Consider the following 23486-nt stretch of genomic DNA (forward strand, 5'->3'; position numbering starts at 1 on the left):
GTTCTGAGTGGTTCCATGTCCCATTTTGGACAGTCTTAACTGTTGGTTAAGATTAACAGTTGTGGATATTTTAATATATATTAATGAGTGCTACAGTTCTACTACCCATCATATTATTTGTTTTAAAGGCTTATTCCAATAGGAATATATAAATCAGCACCCTGGAACATCAAAAAGAAGTATCTAATTTTTAAAAACTTATCTCAACCCTTACTGTTTTCCGTGGACCCCTGCTCAAATGATAAAGTCTAAAATTACTTAAAATGACATAAAAGTAAGAACAAGATCATGGAAAAATGAAAGTCCAGGGTACTGAATAATCAAGTCATTGTTGAAACCTCACTTCTTACAGTTAGTAGCAATACAATATTGATTTATTTATTTTGGTTTTACTCTTTCTTTGTAACCTACTAGCAGAAGTGCTAACAAACCATAGAGTGATCCAAAAGTGAACAGCAAAAAGAAAAAGAATTTAGAAATTAGTTTTTCAATTACTAGATAATAAGTGATACGTGTATATTTTAAAGAGACTTGCAAACTGACAAAAAAATTTCAGTTCCTCAAATTTTTTATATCAGCCTACCTCTTCTAATAAACCTAAAAGAAGCCTAGCTCTGTGGTTTTTCCACTTATCATTTCTTTCTACATTGTGCTTTTTTTTTTTTTTGCGGTACGCGGGCCTCTCACTGTCGTGGCCTCTCCCATTGCAGAGCACAGGCTGTGGACGCTCAGGCTCAGCGGCCATGGCTCACGGGCCTAGGCGCTCCACGGCATGTGGGATCTTCCTGGACCGGGCCACGAACCCGTGTCCCCTGCATCAGCAGGCGGACTCTCAACCACTGAGCCACCAGGGAAGCCCTACATTGTGCTTTTGAATGGAGCTATTGACAAATATATTAAGCCAATGGGCTACAGGCTTTTACTGATGATGTTTTTATTATTTTGGCACCTTAAAACTGAGATTTTTTATGTTATTATGCACTGTTGCACAATTACCTTTGTAACAAAGGACCTTCATACCAGAGGAAACCCTGAGGAAACTTTAGAATTTTATATATATATGTGTGTGTGTGTATATATATATATATATATACACATGTATATTATAATGATTTAAGGGCAGAGATTATTGACCTTATTTTGAAAAATTAGGGAAAGGAAGGGCATTTCATGGAATCTCTTTTACTTTATCCTTTCTTTTTCTTCTTTTGTTTGAAAGTTCACATTGGGCTGATACATTATATGAGAAAAGGAGTTGTTTATACAGTTCTTTGGAATTACTACTCATCGGACTTCTTGGGCTTTTGAGATGTGCCTTCCTTGAGTTTTTGTTGTTGGTGAATGGAGATCCTAACATTTTAATTAGATTAGTGACCCATGGGAGTGTTTTCAGCTATTGTTATATCTGATGTCATTTCCTAAAATTTCATAGTGTCCTGGGTCACTGGCACTTCCCATAGTAGATGTTACTATAGAGAGCACCAAGGCAATATCTCTAAGACATTTCAGCTTCTGGCCTTATAAAGGAATTCTCACTAGAATGCAGTGGTCTTACTCCACGTGTGAATTTATGTTAGAATGCACATTAGGGAGAGGGGCATGAAACTCTTAATTTCTAATACCAAGAAAGCATGTAAGAGAAAATTATTATTGTTCTAGCCATTCAAATATAGATTCTTTGGCTTTACCAGATTCAATAGAAAAGCTCATATAAAAATGGAATCTTCACTTGCTTTTTAAAAATGTAACATAATCATTGAGCTAATTGTGAAATTGTATACCTAAATGAGTCTGATAGACAAGCATAAAAATATTAGAGCCTCAGCAGTAAATGCTACTGTTTCACCTCTCATGTGCCCTGCTGTTCTGTTTCTAGATGCTTGAAAATGTGTTCTCTCCCTGAATAGTGTACCAGAGGCTGCTTATCAGAATATTGCATATCTCCTCTTTCCTTATTCTTGGCTTTTTAATCCCACTAAGATCATTGCTGATACTATTCTTCACTTGTGCTACTTGCCCAACCCACATGACCAAAGTCTCTCAGTAAACGTGTTGAATGAATGAATGAATGAATGAAGTCTCTTCCAGTCCTGTTATCACAGGAGAATTTGGATTTATAAGTGTGCATTTCAAAGTTGCTCATGTCAGTTTTTCTGTGTAAGGCAGAATTGCCTGGATCAGTCATTACTTTTATTATGAATTTAAAACATTTTTTCCCTAGGTGTTCTAAAGAGTGGAATGTCAGATTTCTAATGCCAAAATGTGACTCATTGTATTCTTTTTAAGAACTTGCTATAAATTTTATTTGTTCTAAGTGCTGAGGTAGCCAGTTTTATCATATGCATTATTTTGTTTCTTACACATAACTAATCTTATAAGTTGGCTTTGATCTCTTAAGAGGGTAACATTATCAGCCACCCTCCTCTTTTTTTTTAATTCTTTATTTTATTGTATTTTATTTTATTTTTGGCTGTGTTGGGTCTTTGTTTCTGTGCAAGGGCTTTCTCTAGTTGCGGCACGTGGGGGCCACTCTTCATCGTGGTGCGCGGGCCTCTCACTATTGTAGGCTCTCTTGTCGGAGCACAGGCTCCAGACGCGCAGGCTCAGTAGTTGTGGCTCACGGGCCTAGTTGCTCCGTGGCATGTGGGATTTTCCCAGACCAGGACTCGAACCCGTGTGCCCTGCATTGGCAGGAAGATTCTCAACCACTGCGCCACCAGGGAAGCCCCACCCTCCTATTTTATCTTCAGTAAGTTGCTTATTAGCCTTCTAGTGCAGTGTTCTGTACTTGGTAGGCATACAGTACACTTTGGATGAAGTGGTTTGTTTTAGGGCCAAATTTTGCTGGAATTAAGTAGGGTAGAATGCAATGGATGTAGAAACTTTCTGAAAAAAGTTCAGCCTTCCTTTATGGTTTTTTATTTTTATATATTATTCCAGGTATATGAAATAGTTAATTCAGAGTCTGAAATTATATATACTTGTAATCCACAACCTGGATATAAGCACAGTTTTATTGTTAAACTGGCCTTTCTCTTGGATCCACTTCTGGTCTATGTCCCCATCACCAGAAATGCTTAGTTGAGGGGGGACAGGAACCTATTACTCTTAGCTTGGCAGAAGAAGGAAACCAACCCATATCGAACATCTCCTAAGTGTCAGACACCTTGCTAGGCACAAGTGTTATCTCATCATAGCAATAGCTCCTCTTCAAGATTTTGAGAGACTTCAAGAAGTTATATATAATTTGCCCAAGATCGGTTATATATGTGAGGGATGGAATGAGATTTGTCTCCTAGCAACCTACTAAGTGTGGCAAGATGATGCTACCCATTTTTCGTTGATCACATTTTTGAGACTACCATTGTAAAAGCCAGTCACTACATTTCTATAAGTTCCTCAAATTTTTAGAGTTATTCAGTTTGTAATTTAGACTTAACTCTCTCCAGCACTCACTTTTTTGGGTGTTTGATTTCCTCTATTACTTTTTAACAGAAAGCTTCATTTCTTTTCTGCCTTGGTGATGTGAATTTCCTCAGGCGATTCAAGAGCCTAGGACCTTAGTTCAAATCCCAGGCTTTATAAAAATTAAAGAGGTAAATTACATGTGAAAGCACATTGTGTAAACCATAAAACATGATTAAAATCATGAGCTATTTTTAATTCTGTTGACCAAATAGCGTATTCATAAGCCATGAAGTATAAACTTAAAACACACATGGTATACATAACTGTATAATAATATATTTTTATATATTTCATGTTAGACTTCATGAACAAACTGTTGTTATACTTTTATTTAAATTCATCTCTCTAGCTTGAGCGTGGAATTCTAAAACTCATTATCTCTAAATGTACCTAAAAAGACAATTACTTTGAAACTTAGAAATTATAGTTGTAACAAATGAAAGGTGATATATTATGAGTTTAAGAAAGTGATTATCCAAATTATGGGAAGCATTCTCATTTACAAGCAAAATATCTCGCCTGGCATTCAGTGCTGTACAATAATAGCATGGTGAGCTTGTAATTTGTCTCTGCCACATGCTTGTATGATCTGGTATGCGGTAGGACCACCCTCTTCACAGGGACTCACACACCAATTAGGATAGAAAATGTTCTTGACACAAGTCATTTCCATTTTATCTTGGGGCTGCCTGGTTTAAGGAAATGGCCATCCTGAGAATATTTTATCGACCACAAGCCAGTCAAACATTCTGCTGTCAAGTTGTGTCATGATGGCTGTAGAGTGTGCCATGCCTCAGCTTTGGGAATCTGATTAAAGAAGGGATGCTCAAATAAGAAAAAATAAGTTTATGGGTAAAACACGTCTCAAACCCATTACCCAAGAACAGACACTTTACTGCCATATTTGTCTGAAAAAGAAGTGAATGCAAAAAGGACTAAATGGTATCCTTTCTGTGATTGGAATTTTTTTCCCTATAATTAAACTTCAGAAAGGCACAAGTATGAGAAAGTGAAACACATGCATTGTTTCAAACTACTTCCTCCTTTTATCATGATATAAGTACTTTAAAAAACATGTTATAATGATGACAAAACATTATTATTTTCTTTAGAGTTTTAGGTGCCTCTTTGGTGATGCTATCCCTTTTTTTTTTCCCATTGTCTTGAAGTATCTTCTGTTCTTACTCCTCATCCTTAAAGAAGATTGTCCTTTAGAAAAGAGAAATGAATATAAGAAACCTAGTGTTAGGTTCAGCTGGAAAGGTTTCAAAGATCGGCTTATGTTTAATGGTATACTTTGATAATACTATCCAGTTGCAGAATAGTACTCTCTTGATAGGAAGGACTCAGTCTAGTATGCAGGGATACCTTCTAAAAAGAGCAAAGAAACAAACTGTTCTTTGTACAAAATGCACTTTGACCCACAAACTGAAAATAGTAGAAAGAATTAATAGCAGCATGAAAATTTCCAGTAAAACTTGTTTGAGGGTTAGGTTGGGGAGAAGTGTCTTATAGTAGTAGATCAGAGTGACTGAATTACTTAGTGTAAAACAAAACTAAAGTGATAATTGTGTAATTAAGGTTTTCTACTAAAATAGGGATGATTAGAAGGAAGTGAACAGGACAATAATGAGGAGTCGTAAATTAAAGGAAGGACTGGAAAATCAGAAAAGGTTTAATAGAAAGAAACAAGAGATGCCGAAATTTACATTTGCAATCTTCAGTTTGTTGGATATTCACTTGAGAATGGATTAAGGAATAATTACTAAGAAAAGTAACCATCCGGGGCTTCCCTGGTGGCGCAGGGGTTGAGTGTCCGCCTGCCGATGCAGGGGACACGAATTCGTGCCCCGGTCTGGGAAGATCCCACATGCCACGGAGCGGCAGGGCCCGTGAGCCATGGCCGCTGAGCCTGCGCGTCCAGAGCCTGTGCTCTGCAACGGAAGAGGCCACAACAGTGAGAGGCCCGCGTACCGCAAAAAGAAAAAAGTAACCATCCAAAAATCATAGAAATCTTTTCTCCTCTTTAGGAGACCACGTGAGTGTATATAATTTGTTAATATCGCTTTTGTGGGGAAGGGGAGAAAGGAGACAGATGAGTTTAAAGGAGAGAGCTCGCTCTCACTCTCGCTCCGTTCATGTTAAGAATCGGAAATAAATCTGGTTCAAACTATTTTAAAGGATATTCAAGATTCCTATGACTATTAGAGACATGATCTTTAAAAAGAAACAAATAAGCAATATGCTGTAGTGCAGCGCTGCCCAACCAGAGGGATTTTGCCCGCCAGGGGACATTTGGCAATGTCTACAGAGTTTGGTTTTTTTTTTAGGCTTTTAATTAATTTATTTATTTATTTATTTATTTTTGGCCGTGTTGGGTCTTCGTTTCTGTGCGAGGGCTTTCTCTAGTTGAGGTGAGTGGGGGCCATTCTTCATCGCGATGCGCAGGCCTCTCACTGTCGTGGCCTCTCTTGTTGCGGAGCACAGGCTCCAGACGCGCAGGCTCAGTAGTTGTGGCTCACGGGCCTAGTTGCTCCGCAGCATGTGGGATCTTCCCAGACCAGGGCTCGAACCAGTGTCCCCTGCATTGGCAGGCAGATTCTCAACCACTGCGCCACCAGGGAAGCCCGACATTTTTAATATTGTCTTGACTTGGGACATGCTACTGGCATCTGGTGGGTAGGCCAGGGATGCTGCTAAACATCGTACAATGCACAAGATAGCCTCTCAAAACCAAGAATTATCTGGCTCTTGTCAGTAGTGCCAAGGTTGACAAATCCTGGTGTAGTGGAAATAGCACGGCTCTGGAATTATACAGAAATGGGTCTGCATCCTAGCTCTAATCCTTATTAGCTATGTGACCTTCAGGATATACATTATGATATATCAAAAATGTGTTAAAGGGGCTTCCCTGGTGGCTCAGTGGTTGAGAGTCCGCCTGCCGATGCAGGGGACACAGGTTCGTGCCCCGGTCCAGGAGGATCCCACATGCCACGGAGCGGCTGGGCCCGTGAGCCATGGCCGCTGAGCCTGCGCGTCCAGAGCCTGTGCTCCGCAACGGGAGAGGCCACAGCAGTGAGAGGCCCGCATACCACAAAAAAAAAAAAAAAAAAAAGTGTAAATATACTTGGGCTGAATGAATATATTAATTCCCTTAAGTCTCAATTTCTTCATCTATAAAACGGTGGTGTAAACACCTACCTTATGAGTGAATAGAATGAATAAGTGAATGAGATGGTTTGTAAGATTAGAGGTAATATAAAGAGCACCCAACTCAGTGCCTGGTACATGTGAGTGTTCAGGAAATGGTAATTAAATTGATGGTGACAGTGAGAAATAAAATTATGCCAGAGGGTCCTTCTGCTTTGCCTGAAAGTTTCTCTTCCACAAATCTGGTTACCTGAGTTCTGTTCCCCAACCCAAATCAGGTTACACGACAGATCCATGAGCATGAGCAGGAGAACGAGTTGCGGGAACAGATGTCAGGTTATAAGCGGATGCGGCGCCAGCACCAGAAGCAGCTGATCGCCCTGGAGAATAAGCTGAAGGCTGAGATGGACGAGCACCGCCTCAAGCTACAGAAGGAGGTGGAGACACATGCCAACAACTCGTCCATCGAGCTGGAGAAGCTGGCCAAGAAGCAAGTGGCTATCATAGAAAAGGAGGTCAGTATGCGCACACATGCCCTCCTGCCACAGCCAAGCCAAGCCCGTTCCAGTCCACAGCATCCTGCGAGCTGGAGGCGGGAGTGGTGTGCTTTTTGGGGATGGAGGGACAGTACTGCTTTGGGGAAGGGGGTCCAGGTTTTATGGGGCTACTTAAAATTGTCATTAAAAGTTAAGAAAGTAACTGAAAGTATATATTGCATTCTTGTCCATTCAGATATATTCTGAGCATCAGTCCCCTGATGGGGGTGTGATACACATAAAAAGAACCAAAATACTTCTATCCTATGGAAACTTGCACCACTCAGGTCTGTTATGTGCCTGCCTCACCCACAGTCCTCTTCAGAAGAAAACTGCTCTACAAATAGTCCCTTTTAGTGGCTATAATCCCTGCCTACAGCTGATTGGACTAGGGATGGGCACCTGACCAATGGCAGCAAGTAATTGATCTGGCTACTGCTTGGGTCTTCTAGGGACCATCTCTCTTCCCCATCCAGGTTCTACTAATTTTAAAAACAGACAAGAAGGTAATGGAGATTGAGTCAAAATATCACTTTATTACTGATAAATATTAGATAGGAGAAGTGATTTATATCTGAATGGAAACAGGCCTAATAATACCGAACAAAATTAAACAGACTTGCCCACCTAGGCACTGGCAGTGCTAAACCAGTCGCCTTCCCCATCCCCACCCCCGATGAGACTTACATAGTATGGAAAAGCAGGGGTGAATTTGTGCTCCCTGGGGATGGAGTGGCTGGGGACAGGGTGCCAGGAGTGTTTCAGTAATTACGCTCTCTCTCTTCCTGGAAGGAAACATCAGAATTGTAGAAGCATTCCCCCAAACAGCCATCAATCTATGAGGCAGTCTGGCATGAAAACCTCTGCCCAAACAGGGGCAATGTTGATTAAATAAACCAGTCAGAGTCTTTCTTGGGAATTTGATTTGGTAAATATGTGGAAAGAGTTGTTCATAATGGAAAAGTTGTTTATAATAGAAGCTAAAGGTGAAAAGATCCATAGAAAGAACCATAAAGCATACTTCTCTTTCTGTTCCCTAAGTATCTCATTGTACATATGTGCTTCGTCTAGATGGTTCCCTGAAACTTAGATTTGGTCGCTTTCTTTTGATTGGGTTATCTTTTGTTTGGTCTGTTTTCTATCCATTTAGGAGCCCCCAAAATGTCCTGATATCCAACTATTGTGGATTATAGCAGATGCCTCAGGAAGCAAAATGTCATTAACTTTGCCTATTATACTAAAGATGACCCCATTCAAAAATCTGATAGTTGAAATAACCAATTAGAGAGTTAAATTCTTGGAATAAAACTGGCCAGTCATCATTATTTATCCATTTTTATAATTTAACCCTTAGGCCACCAACAATATGATAAAAATCTTTTATTATAATCCTTAGTTCACCTTTCATACCATGTATTTTGTATGTGTTCAGTAAAACATGTTTATGGTTTACCTTCATGTTTTTCCCATAATTGGGAATATATTTTTCACTGGTAAAAATTTCAATTTTTTCTTTTCTGTTTAAGATGCAGGAGAATCAAAACAGGCATTTACTTATCTGTGTTTTAATTGTTTGTTCAAAAATACTTTTGGTCTCTTTTAATGCATTCGAGAATATAGACAGCTGAATTCTGTGTGAAGAACAATTCATCCTATATTACATTTGTTATTTTATCAGGCAAAGGTAGCTGCAGCAGATGAGAAGAAGTTCCAGCAACAGATCTTGGCCCAGCAGAAGAAAGACTTGACAACTTTCTTAGAAAGTCAGAAGAAGCAATATAAGATTTGTAAGGAAAAAATAAAAGAGGTAAGAATACCAATATTTTGTAGTCATCAAGTTGCCATTAGAATGTCTGGAACTTAAAACTACTTCGTCTTACATTGTGATCAATAGTGTAACCCATTGATTCTCAAACTTTCCAGTAGAATCACCTGAAGTGGTTATAAAAACAGATTGCTAACCCACCACTAAATTTTCTGATTCAATGGATCTGGGGTGAAGTTTGAAATGTGCGTTTCTAACAAGTTCCCACGTGATGCTGATGGTGCTGGTCCACGCACCACACTTCAGGAACCATTGGCCTAACTCTAAACTATTCTTGCCTACTTCTGGTTTGTTCTCCACACTTCAGCCAGTGGTCTTTTCAAACCATGAGTCTCATCATATCACTTGATGATTTTTAATATTCATTGGCTTCCCATTGCTCTTAGGATAGATCAAAATACTAGAAGTCCATATGTGGTCAGCTACCCGCCTCCCCTCCACTCTCATCTCACACCAACGTTCCCCCCACCTGCTTACCCCACCCCTGACTTAGTGCTGCTTCTGCCACTGTGGTCGCTTTTGGCTCCTCAAATGCGTCAAGCTCTGACCTTCTCCACGGTCTTTGCTCACACTCTTCCTTCCACCAGGGTGCTCTCCCCACCCCCACTTCCAGTCCCTTCCCAACCTCCTTGTAAGACTAAGGATTGCTTATTAGTACCATAACTTAAATTTCACTTCCCCAGGGAAGCCTTTCCTTGACTGCCTTGACCAAGACAGGTGCTTCTGGTTTTACAACACTAATTTTCAATCATATATATATGATTGGAAAATATATATATATATTTTAGTGATTATTTGAGCTATTTTACCCTACTAGACAGTAAGCAGTAAGAAAAAAGACCATGTCTTTTTTTGTGTGTGTGGCTCATGACTATCCCTGTGTCTGGTACATGTGAATATTTGATAAATGAGTGACTGATTCTTGAATGTTTGGTTGAAGACGTCTAGTGGACTTAGAGAGTCCCCTTGAGGAATTGCAGTTTGATCTGAAAGCTCAAATTTCTTCACTTCTCCTTTTACCAGTACTTACAGGTGAATTGCCTGCAGTTCCATAGACTTTCCTCCTCATGAGACTTAGGACTTCTTATTTGTGGACTAGTAGTGTATTAAGGTTTAATAGCATTCAGATGGGACATTGATTTAGTGTATGAAATCATTCATTTGAGCTCATATTCTAAGTTAACAATATGGGACTTAGCAAGATTCCTCTCCAATTCTTTTTTAATTAGGAAGTGAAAGCAAGCGGGTTGGGGTGAGACTCAGGATCTTTTGCTCTGCCCAGATGAATCACTGGTAATTGTTGGAACCAACAGAAATTTGTATCTGCTCCGCACTGCCAGAATGGAAAGAATCTCTGACACTGTAAGGTCTAGAAAACCAGGTTGTAGAGAGAAATAGCCAAACCAACAAGATTCACATGCTCTCCATTTTCTTTTAGTTATTGTTTGATTTTGATTATTATATCATAATAGAAAGATGTTGCTGGATCACAGAGATAACCTTGATTTTTCAATAAGAAATTTTGGAATTTTCTCAACTGAAGATATTCTTATTTCTGACTCCATGTGTTCACTCATGCTCTGGAGGCCGTACTTTATGGCTGCAGCCACTATTTTGAGCATTTGTACCACTAAGGTATTTGGAGATTTGCATGAACTCCATCTTTAGAAGGTTTTCCCACAGACCAGCATTCAGAAGTCCCCACTCTGTCCTCAGGAATAGGGCTATTTTTGGTTCACCATACTCAGATTTATGAGTTTGAGAGACCACAGGCCTAAATGTACAAGTCCTTCAACATGCTCATGGAGAAAAACAAGCCTACACCCAATTTAAGATCGCCTCTATAAGGCTTTCTATGCAAAGCTAGTATTACTCCTTATGAAGTAAAGCTTAGTTCAGACTATTGAAAATGGCATGTATGTTTAGATATTGATACAAAAGGTATCGTCCTTGGGATGACAAAACAATATCAGTTACCCCTACTATTGATAGATAACAGGGGTGTGGGCAATACAGAATGATGAATGGTCCAGAAATAATTTATCCTTGATTTTGGAGTGAATTTTTATGATCGTATTTGAATTTGGGTGTGCAACATAGTGGTTAATGCCAAACCTAGGGCTGAAGTCACGGCAGCAAGAGATGAGTCCGCCAGCCTTCCTGTGGTGACCCCAGCTTACTCCGTGCTGGAAACAGCTCTTGCTCTCATTGATTCTAATATTTCACTTGAGATTTCACTGGAACAGGAAAGTTGAATGTTGATTTACAAAGACTTCTTGGCTAAGTGCAAAAACAATCTAAATAGTGTGTGATGGCCACATCACAAAACATCAAGTAAAATAGGCATTAGTAATTAAAGGAGATTTCAACTGAGTAGTTAACCAAGTATTATAGGTCCAGCTTGTGGGTGTGAACAGTATGAACAAAGAAGGGTGCCCTGGACTTTCTCTAAAAGTGGTCTTCTTACTTTCCCCATAGACTAACATCTTCTTAACTGTTCTGATTTATTGCTTTCTTCCCTTCACCCATATGGTCTGAAACAATTATGAACTTTGTCCTTTTGAAAATATAGGTGGTGTATTTACCCTCTAATATCAAATAAAGAATGTTCATTCCTGAAATTCAAACTAGTGACATTTGCAGCATTACCTCCTGTCTGTGACATCTGCCTACCCCAGACCAGGGCACGAACCTGTGTCCCCTGCATCGGCTGGCGGACTCTCAACCACTGCGCCACCAGGGAAGCCCAACAATTATGAACTTTGTCCTTTTGAAAATATAGGTGGTGTATTTACCCTCTAATATCAAATAAAGAATGCTCATTCCTGAAATTCAAACTAGTGACATTTGCAGCATTACCTCTTGTCTGTGACATCTGCCTGCTTCTCTCCATCTTGTCACCACCTCCTCTGTCTAAGCCCCGATTGTCTCTCGCCTGGACCTTTGCAATAGCTTCCTAGCTGTCTCCGTGGAGGTGCTCTTGCCTCCTTCATCCTGTTCTCCACGTGGCAGCCAGAATCGTCTTTTTTGAATACGCCTCGTTATGACACCCCCACACTTATGTAAAATGCGTTTCCCCTGTGCCAAAACTCAGCGCCCATGACCTGGCCTGTAAGGTCCTGTATCGGTCCTGCCTGCCTGTCCAGCCTCATCTCATGTCACGCTGCACCACCCACCCTGGCCTTCTCTCAGTTCCTTGATCGTACCATGTTTCCATTAACCCACCCGAAGGGTTTTGTTCAGGCTGTTTCCTCTGCCCAGAGTATTCTTCCCTCTCCTTTCTCACTGGTTTATTCCTACAGATTTTTCAAATTTCAGCTTAGCTGTTACCAGGATCAAATATTTTTTATTCAGCATGCTTTGAACCAAGTACTTCAGCTGCACGGTGGTTATCACGGTCATCTTCAGTTCGTTTCTGTGGTTCTTTGATTGATTTTTGATTCTAGACTGTCAAGCCCCATGGTGGCAGATACCATATTCTTTTGCTCACCGTTGTATCCTTGTGCCTTGCACAGTGCCTGTTGCACGATAGGAACTCAATAAGTGTGTGTTGATTTAATGCGTGAACTCATAACTTCTGAGCATGAGAAGCCAAAGACATGAAAACTAACAAGTCTCCCTCTCAATTGATAAGAAAAAAGGGAGGTGGGGGGAGTGTGTGTGCAATACCAAGCCTTTCTGACTTTACATTCTCAATTGCTTTCAAAATAATTTTATCTGCATTGCAATGAGCTATTATATTTCTTTTTGCCTGATGAGACTGTTTTTTGGGGTTTTGTTTTTGTCTGCTTTTGTAAAGGAGATGAATGAGGACCATAGCACACCCAAGAAAGAAAAGCAGGAGCGGATATCCAAGCATAAAGAGAACTTGCAGCACACACAGGCCGAAGAGGAAGCCCACCTTCTCACCCAGCAGAGACTGTACTACGATAAAAACTGTCGTTTCTTCAAGAGGAAAATAATGATCAAGCGGCACGAGGTGGAGCAGCAGAACATTCGGGAGGTATTTATTACGTTCATAACCACTGTCACTGACTTAAAAACAATCCGCTTCGTGAGGGTCATGACCGTGTCCGTGTTGTCCATTCCTCTATCCTTAACCTGTACAGGCGTCAGTGCAGTCAGTGCCTGACACACAGTAGATATACAGAAGTGCCAGGGAATGAATTTACCACTGATACGAGAAAGCCCATTTATAGAACAAGGAATCAACCTTTTCCAAATAAATGTAATAGAATTTTCTTGAACACCTGTGATAAGCCATAGCATGCAGTGGAGAATCAAAAGAAGTAGAATAGAGAATTTTTGCTTCTAGCCTGTTTGTCAAAGACTTGCGTTTTTGTGACTCTCCGTGAAACACATAAATAACATAATGGTGCTCTACAGTTATGTTAATTCATTCCTTCATCCCGCACTTACAGAGTGCCTTCTTTGTGCCAGGCACTGTGCTAGAGATGCCAGGGCTATTGAGAAGCCATCTTCCCTGCCTTCATGTAGCCCTAAGTCTAAGAGGGGAAACAGACATGTAACAGACTAATTACAATGTAATGTGCTAGGTTTAGTAATAGATATAAATAAACTCTCACAGGCATATAGTCATGAAAGGGCTTGGAGGATTCTGTGATTGATGGGGAGTTGAGTGTTCTGGGTGTGTGGAGTGGAGTGTCAGAACAGGAGTAGTGGGAAGCAGGGTGGAGGGCCTTGATTCTTAAGGCAAGACTTTTAGATTTCTGCCTGAAGGCAGTTGCATGGGCATGAGAGGGTTTTAAGCAGAGGAATGACAATGAGAGTTCTTTGTTTTGAAGAATTATTGCCTCAGTGTGAGGGTAGCCTAGAGGGGTGAGAAGTAAAGGACACTGAGGTCAGTTAGGATGCCCTTTCTCTAGTTCCACCTGGAAGAAGCAGTGACGATAGAGATTAGATCTGAGTGACATTTCTGAAGCAGAACTGACAGTAATGCAAACCAAATGCTGTGAGAATTTCAGAAGAAGGAGGAGTCAAGAATGAATTCAGAGTTTCTAATTTGGGAAATTGGACGAATATGATGTTATTCACTGAGATGAGGAATACAGAATGTGAATCGGTTGCAGATGCAAAGTTCAGTAGGAAATCATTGTGATCTGGAGTAATCCGAGAAGCCCTCAAATGAGCCAGCGCATTGGTAGAAACATCAAAGTTGGATAAATATCAAGCGTTAGCCTGCATGAGGGAAACAAGCCCTTCAGGCACATTTAATGGGAATGTGAATTGGTGTAAGCTTTTTGGAGAGCAGTATTCAAATGGGAGGAAACAAGGGTGGAGCAAACTAAAATTTATTGAACACATGTAATCATGGGCCAGGCTCTGTCTGTGTTATCTCATCTTATTGGAAGAGAAAGAAACTAAACATTTTCAAGCCAGGCAGTGAGTGATATAGCTAAAATTCTACTTTACAGAGATTAGCCCAGTTTGGTGGTGATGCACAGATTGATTAGAGCGTGCATTGTCAATGGGGGCAATATTGCCCGCCCCAGGGGGGGCTGTTAAAAATGGGTTCTTGTGGGGGAGGGGGTCTTAGGTATTACAATGGCTGTGCCCCTCTGAAGGGCCATAGTACCTGAAAAGCTATACAGTGTATCTGTGGTGTTAACATTTCAGAGGTGAGGCTGATCTGGGAAGGGGGAAGTCTAAAAAGGCTCCTGATGGGGACAGGAATAGGGGAAAAACAGGTTGAGAAACATCAATTAGAGGGAAGAAACTAGAAGCAAAGAGATCAGGTGGTAGGAATAGGGTATAGACAAAGATAATGGTGGTAGCTGGCAAAAGAGAGATGGGTTTTAAACATTTTGAAGTATAAAATAAACAGGACTTGGCATACAATAGGATATGAGAGAAAAGATGAGGGTAGAATTAAAGTTATTTCTAGGGTTTAAGACTTGGGGAAATGTAGATTTGGGCAGAAACAGAGAAGCTTAGAGAGAGGCATTGATAAGAAAATGATTAGTTCAGTACGACACAAGTTGAGTTTGTTAGAAGGCTAAAAAGTCCAAACCAAGAAGTCCAATAGCCAGTTGGAAACAAGGTGTTTGGGATTCTTTTTCGTCTGGCAATTATTATTTTTATTCTGGTGTCATGTATTTGGAAGAAATCCGAAGCTAAGGGGGCAGTTAGTGCCAATAAAAGCTATAGAAGATAATTATTCCCCAAAATGATAGAAACTACATTCATAACTTCATAAGTATCAGGTTCTAACCAATGGAGTGAAGAATAACTAACTATACCAAGGTTTATTTCTTAAGAGTCTAGATTTTTTTTCTTTGTTTAGTCTTATTCCAGAGCTGCCTCAGTGAAAATGTTCAAAAGTATTTTTCTTCTATTTACAAAAGTAATAAAAGAACATTGAAAAAAGACAAATATAGAAAAATACTGAGTAGTGAAAAGTGCTTGATAATCCCATCCCACCCATTTTCTACCCTGAGACAGTCACCATTAATTTGGCAGATATATTTCCAGATTTTTTCAGGTATGCATGTATATACACGTACAGCTTATGTATTATATATAACTTTAACTTTATAAAAATAAGATTACATTAGTACCAGTGGGTTTATTTGACTTGCAAGCAATAGAAACAAACTCTGGCTGACGTAGCATGCAAAGGAATTTATTGGAAGGATATGGGGTAGATGACAGAGCTGAAGACCCAGGCTGGAAAAGATGAAGAACCAAGCTGGGAAAGCAACTTCCGTGACCTAGAGGGCAAGAGCTAATGGACATTCCTCAAGACATTGCCATTTGGATGTACCTCCTCCAGCCATGTTTCATCTTTGTATCATTTCTGCTTAAGACTCAAATTCCTAGGAGAGATAGAACGTGATTGGGTAATGTGCTTATTCCCTTACTCAATAGTGTCTCTGATTCCAGATAGGGTGGAGTAGCTTCTCAAGCAAAAAGAGGAGCGTGTTAACAACAGAAGGGGAAATGGATACGGAACCTACAAAAATGTCCACTATACTGTTTCATAACTCTCTTCTTTTGTATCTTTTTCATTTACTATCTAGGACATATAGCTCTGCCTCATTCTTTTTAACCATCAATAGTATTTGGGGGGTGTGTGGCTATAGAATAATTTATTTAATGAGGTACTTCTCGGTGGATATTTTGTTGAAGTTATGCAGTATTACTAACAATGCTACAGAGAACATCTTTGTATACATCTTTTTACATGTATGCAAGTACTTTGTAGGATATAGTATTCTCAGGAGTAGAATTTCTGGGTCAGAGTGTATATACCTAAATTTTTAATAGATATTGCCAAATTGCCCTCTAAGAGTTTATAACTCCCACCAGCAAAGACTACCTATTTTCCTCTATCTTTGTCAAAACTGAGTATTACCAGTCCTTTTCGTTAATGAAAACATTTAAAAGGATCACCATAGGCTGAGTTGAGCCTCTTCTTCTATCATCACTACACACAGATGCTCACTATTTTCTAACCAGTTATACAACTAAGAACTGAAGCTAAGAAAGTATTAAATGTCATACGCTAACAACATCTCCACTTAAATTTTGAATTCTAGTTCTTACTCAGTGTCGGTGGGCATGAACACAAAAATTTTGATTTGAGTCAGATCACTTGCTTTTAAAGAAGTCAATAGTGCTTCCACTGAAACTTAAATAGAATGCTTGGATCACGGTTGGGAAGGGTTTATTAGGGGATACACCCTGGTTCCACATCTTACGCAGGAGGTAGGTTCAAATGATGTGTATGGAAATGTGTTTCTTGGCCATGGTGTATGACCATGGCCGTATGTTGTATGTATGTTTCAACCCTAAGCTCACACGCAGCCTGGCAAGATGCTCACTGTATGTGATGCGGGCAGGGGAGCGCGAGCCACGTGCCTCTCATCTCACGCTCCCTCCAAGGCATATATACATGGAATGCACTGGTGGGCAGAATCACCTGTACCATGAAATTTGTTTTTGTGTTTTTGCTCAACTCATTTTATTGAATGTGTATAAGCTAGAAATGCATATGGTGTGGCTCTACTGTATATTGTGTCATTTGTACAGATGAAGCAACCATTGCATGGTGTCCAGATAGAGCAGAAGAATTTTCTTCAGAATATAGTATTCCAGACTGAAAAAGCATAAAACAGGAAAACATGAGCCACTCATTTGAACATTTTTAGTGGAAAATATTGAAAATCTAAAAACCTGAGTTTTAGCCTCAATTCTACTTTATAGAAATTATATGATCTTATGTTAGCCTCTCAATTCCCAAATGCCTTGCTATCATATATAAAAGGGGTAAATCCTAACAATTCTTAACCACTGCATAGGGTTGCAACTAGGATTGAACAAGATATATGAAATCACTTTAAAAATTGAAAGCACATTACACATTATTATGTAGGTACAGCAATGGGCTCTTAATAAGCTGAATCATGTTTTTATCCCATGGTGTAAAATATTATAGGCAGCTTACCAGCTTACATCTCAGCAACTCAGATGTATGAATTAAAGGTAATTTCTATTGCAATTGTAATAGAAAAACCATTTCAGTATCATGTTTCTTTCACTTTTTAAATAGTTTATAAAATCTAGATTTGTTATTATATGCCAGATACTCACTTCTGAATACAGAAAAATAATAATGACATTTATATATCCCGAAGCATTTTCTTATGGTCTTTTCTTTCATCTTCACAAGAATGGTAGTTCACAATGGGTACTACTGATATTATCCTCACTTTACACCTGAGGAAACTAAAATGTAGATTTAAAGTCTTGCCCAGTGCCATACATGAGTCAGCGGAAAAGCTGAAACTGACTCACCCTGAATTATTTTTCCATTGATTCTCAAACTTTAGTATATATCATAATTACCTGGATGGCATGTTATGAACTCTGGTTTCTTCCAGGTAATTCTGATGCAGGTATTCTTTGGACAACATCCTGAAGCATTCCATTAAACACAAAGAGAAGCATTCGTTTTCTTCTGAAAGTGTTTGCTTTATATCTTTTTTACCCGCGGTGAATTTCTGGGCTTTGGACAGCTCAGACTCAGTTTGAAATTCTCCATTTAGGAAAATGTGTGGAATGTATAAATGCCCAATATTGGGACTCCTGGTCCTCAAAGATTGAAAATGATAGAGTGATCTAGGAACAGAATCTTCAGCCATTGAAAGGGCTTTCCTTGGTTTTAGTCTCTGGGACGAGTTCACCATCCTTTGGTGCCACCTAGGGGCCGGTTAGTGATTTTTAAAAGAAGACATTTGATGGTCCAGGTAAGGAAGGAAAAGAAAAACGTGGGAGAGGATTGGGGGAGATGCTCTGGAGATTATCTTTTACTCCTTATAACAAATGAAAGGGCATTTATACTTCAGATATTTCCCCACTAGAAAATAAGCCCTTGATGGGGATGTATTTGTTCACTGCCCCATTCTTAGTGCTTAAAACAGTGCCTGACACATAGGAAGTATTCAACAAATGTTTGTTGAATGAATAAATAAATGAACGATTAACAACTTTGCTCCAGTAACAGATGCTGTGCTGTTTAAAGGACTTCTCTTCAAATAGATGGAAGGCTCAAAAATATGCAAGATATTCTCAACCTTGCCAGTACACAAATGTTACTGATATCTCTATGAAAATGATCTTGCATTTTCTCCCATAGCAGATGCCTTTGGAAAGGAGAGGCACCCTATTGTTCTGATTTAAAGTTCAGCTCAAGGGCTTTCTTCTTTCCTTGCCCTTCGTAACTAGTAGTAATAACACCCTTTTCGGAAATCTTACAGCATAAAATCTTCACCTCTTTTATATCACTTATCACTTCCAACCTTGCACTTTTTAAAAAAAATTTTACACATAAAACTTATTTCCCTGTATTAATCAAGCTTCTTTTGTTTGCGTGTTACTGAAATTTACTTGAGCTGGCTTAAACCAAAACCAGGGGGTTTGCTACAGAGATATAGGAATGTTTCATAAAACCCAGTAGCAGTCATACAGCTGGACCTACAAGGAGAGCTTAGAACCAGTCAGGAACTTGGGCATCAGTCTATTCCCTGCACTTCTTTCTTTTTCGTTCTTCTTGCTCTGAAGCCCAGCTTTCTCTAATCCTCAGCCCTCATAGCAACGGGTGGCTACCACATATGTCGTTTTTATATGCCCCTCAGTTCTAGCCACACATGGAGATTAACTGTCTCTGAATCCAAACTCCCAGGAGAGAAGATAGATGGATTCAGTTTGCTGTGAGCTGAGGACATACTTCAATACATGTCTAACAGCTCCCTGTTAGAGTGTTAGCAAGTTGATCGCCGAGTGATGGCTTAGTAAGTATTTTTAGGTACCCAGAGCGCGCACGGTTCAGACCTTTGATATAGTGACATTTAGGAAATATTCTTGAACTGGGGAATGAAAAAATTTCACCCAACTTCCTCCTTCTTTTTTTTTTTTCTGGTTTCCTTTCCCCCTTCGACAAAAGAGAGAGAAAGACATGAGTAAAACTGGGAGGAGCAGAATGAGTAGATCTAGAAATGACCAAACAGACGGTAATGGAAAAGATGAAAGGAGAGAGATCTCATGTGCTTTTTCCCAGTGAGCCCTGACAGCTGAGATTTTGAAAAATAGATAGTTGGCCTACTTCTGATACATGCAAAAACAGGGTGTTTCCCAGAAAACTAGGAACACTGCAGACATTATCCATTTAACCCAGCGATTCTCAACTCTGACTGCATATTAGATCCACCTAGAGAACTCTTAAAACTATTGATGTCAGGGTCCCATTCCAGACAGTTATCAGAATTTCAGGTTATAGGACTTAGGCATCTTACGTTTTAAAAGCTTCCTCACATGATTTTAATGGGCAGCCGGTCAGGATTGAGAACCACTGGCCTAACTAAAGAAACACTTATTTAGACCCATGCATAACACATCACCTAATTAAGATTCACAGCAGCCCTGTGAGGTAAGAAGGGGTCGGGTAGAATAACAGTAATCCCATTTTATGGGTAGAGTAGTTGTGGTGGCTGTGAAGTTGCCCAACTTGAAAGTGATAGATCCACATATAGAACCTCTGTCTCCAGGGATTGTTCATCTAGTCTCATTAAGTCATGCTGCCAAACACTAATGGGCTTAATTAAGAGGCAGTTAATAGTGCCATTCCTTGCTATCCCTCACCGAGTGGTGCCTTCCCTCCAGTTTGTCTCCATTCATTTCTCTCCGTGTATCTTTTCTTCCTGAATGCAGGAACTAAATAAAAAGAGGACACAGAAGGAGATGGAGCATGCCATGCTGATCCGGCACGACGAGTCCACCCGAGAGCTCGAGTACAGGCAGCTGCACACATTACAGAAACTCCGCATGGATCTGATCCGTCTACAGCACCAGACTGAACTGGAAAACCAGCTGGAGTACAATAAGAGGCGAGAAAGGGAACTGCACAGAAAGCATGTCATGGAACTTCGGCAACAGCCAAAAAACTTAAAGGTGAGAGGAAATTTCCTGATTTATGCTCCAGGACACAGCCAGGTTGGATCAGTGGCTCCTACACCTGGATGACTGTCAGAGTCACCTGGGAAACTTCATAAAATTACAGATTTCAGGACCCCACAGCCACTGAATCAGAATCTCCAGGGTCTGGGTAAAGAGATGTTGCAGGGCAATATGATCTCTCCATTTCTTCTTTGTATCCATTATGCAATTTCTCTGACCCCTTCATGACCTTCCCTCTCTAAAATTATAACACATGGACTAATAGCAGTCCATAGTTCTAATCCCAGGAAATGAGGAAGTTACCTGACAGGAATATAGCAGATAAATTGTATCAGTCATGCCAGTCAGATAATTGGTTGTAGCTACCTTGAGTGCTATTCTATTGAGAAAGACTCTAAAGCCACATCCACACTTAGTAAGGAAAAGTATGATTTATTAGTGACATCTGTCCTGGGCATGGGAATTGGGAGTGATATGCCAGACATTTATTATCCCTGCACTAGAAATATGGAGCTGCTTTGGCCTGCACTACCTCCAGAGAATTTTAGCTGACTGCTAATTAACAAGCTATTGCTATTTGTCAAGGGAGTCACTGTCAATGTTGACAAAGATATAAGGCCAACCTCAACCGCAATGGCCTTCTTCCTCTCTAGCCAGATCCTAACCTGTCTAATTAGTGATCCTTGTCATCAAAACCCCTCCATGTGTTCATGAAATGTACATGTGACTATCAGGCAACCTGATGGAATGCCTTCTGGGCTTATAATAGTAAATCCCACTTCATCCTTGCCAAAATGCATATTTGATATTGCTATATGCAAGTAGTGGAAATGGGTTATGATGTAAAGTATAATCCAATGTTGCCCTTTATTGATTTTTCAAGGAAACACAGAGCAGTGAGAGATGGCTCATACATTGCCATCCCCTTTCTTACTTGGAAGTGGAGGAAAACAGTTAAAGGGGGAGGGGGAGGGGCAACAAACAATAGAAGACACTGAAGATTTTGACTAGGAAACTACTGAAATAATGAGCAATCTTTTAACAAACTAAGCTTCATAGTATTCCAGAGCCTTCTTAGAGTTGTGATCTTGTAACAATTCATTTTTAAAAATCTATTTGTAAATTCAAAACTACTTCTGTTCATTTGATATAAAACCAAAGTATCTTAGGGAGGGGGGGAGGGAGGGAAACGCAAGAAGGAAGAGATATGGGAACATATGTATATGTATAGCTGATTCACTTTGTTATAAAGCAGAAACTAACACACCATTGTAAAGCAGTTATACTCCAATAAAGATGTTAAAAACAAACAAACAAAAAACCCCAAAGTATTGGTAGAGTTAACACCTGTCTATGACACGTGTGTTATTTTCATTATTACTGACTAGTAACGTGGGTCACTGCACCAAAAGACAGTTGGTCTCAGCACCTATATTGTATCATGAGAATGGAAGGCTTTCTGTATTTACTAATGTGTCTTTATTTTCCTTTTGTCACTTTTTCTCTACAGGCCATGGAAATGCAAATTAAAAAACAGTTTCAGGACACTTGCAAAGTACAGACCAAACAGTATAAAGCACTCAAGAATCACCAGTTGGAAGTTACTCCAAAGAATGAGCACAAAACAATCTTAAAGACACTGAAAGATGAGCAGACGAGAAAACTTGCCATTTTGGCAGAGCAGTATGAACAGAGTATAAATGAAATGATGGCCTCTCAAGCGGTAAGTGGTTAGGTTCGGGGCCACGGCTTCAAGAGCTTTGGGAATCAAGAAAATTCAAGATCCAGCCTTTTGGTCCCAAGATGATTCTTGCGCACATTTAGGATATTGGTGTTTTTCTGCCCAAAGAACTGAAGGAAATGACGACGCTGAATAAAGCCAAGCCAGAGCGGATACTTGCTGGAGTGTGTCTTATAAGATGGAACTTGAGGAATAACATGCTAAATCACACCTGTGGCACGTAGGGACTTTGAGGGCAAGATGTGATAGATATTGCATGTAATATCATACTCTCATTCATCAAAGATTGCACAACTAATGTCAGGCACAAATGAATAGACAGACACATTCATTCAGTAAACTTTTACTAAACATCTGTGCTCAGCCCTCTGCTGGGCTCAGAGATAGAGTGATGAGCTAGAGAGACGACAGTGGTCCCTGTCCTCACACTTCAGTCAGTCAAGTAAGGAGGTCAGATAATTAAGCAATAAAAATAAAACATAAAAGTGCTTTGAAGTGGGAGGTGACAGGGGCTATGGGAGGATGAGTAGGAACAACTAATCTGGTCTAGGAAATGCTTCCCTGCAAGAGCCAAGAAGCATGAAGGAATTTATTGAAGCAAACAGGTTCCATGGAAAAGGGCCTACACACTTTTCCAAAAGATGGATAGTGTACATTTGGGGACTGAAAGAACTTTGATATGAGCCCAAAGTTCAAGGAGGAGGATTGTGGGAGCCCAAAATGGAGAAGTCATAAAGGTCTTGGCAGCCAGGGATGGGAGCTTGCCTGGTAATTCAGTGAAGATTTCACAAGGAGATGAATCTTAAAGGGTAATAGTTGATCAGACAAGCAGAAATGGAAAAATTATTCCTGGCAGACGATACAGTATATATGAAGACTCAAAGGCCTAAAAGAGGATGGCACGTTTGAGAAACAATGAGTAGTTGATATGGCAGGAGTATAACGGGCAGCTGGTGGATAGTCAGGGGTCAGAGCCTCAAAAGCTGGGAGTGTGGACATTATTCTATCAGCGATAGAGAGCTGCTAAAGCCTGTTTTAAGAAGGAAAGTGACAGGATCAGATGTGTGCTATAGAAAGATACTGGCAGTAATGTGGCAAATATAGGTAAGGAGACCTGTTAGGAAGCTATTATAATAGTCCAGGAAAAAAAAAAAATGAAGGCATGAACTAAGAGAGAACATGCTAATGGAAGTGGTGAGAAGGGAGAGAAGGATTTGATAAATATTTAGGAGGTAGAATAGATAGAACTTAGGAACCAATTTGAGAGGTAGGTTTGATAACAGTGGAACAG

At 39.9% G+C, this 23486-nt stretch overlaps 1 protein-coding gene across 1 annotated transcript in view; it reads left to right on the plus strand.

Moving 5' to 3' along the window:
* TAOK3 (TAO kinase 3) overlaps positions 1–23486 on the plus strand; it is a 189068-nt gene that overhangs the window by 159098 nt on the left and 6484 nt on the right. The window contains exons 15-19 of the mRNA XM_079716978.1: positions 6897–7133; positions 8833–8961; positions 12779–12982; positions 20209–20448; positions 21965–22177. Of these exons, the coding sequence (XP_079573104.1) occupies positions 6897–7133; positions 8833–8961; positions 12779–12982; positions 20209–20448; positions 21965–22177 (1023 nt within the window). The remainder of the gene's footprint in view (positions 1–6896; positions 7134–8832; positions 8962–12778; positions 12983–20208; positions 20449–21964; positions 22178–23486) is intronic.

The sequence above is a fragment of the Hyperoodon ampullatus genome, assembly GCF_949752795.1.
Source record: "Hyperoodon ampullatus genome assembly, chromosome: 13".
In the NCBI taxonomy this organism is placed as follows: domain Eukaryota; kingdom Metazoa; phylum Chordata; class Mammalia; order Artiodactyla; family Ziphiidae; genus Hyperoodon; species Hyperoodon ampullatus.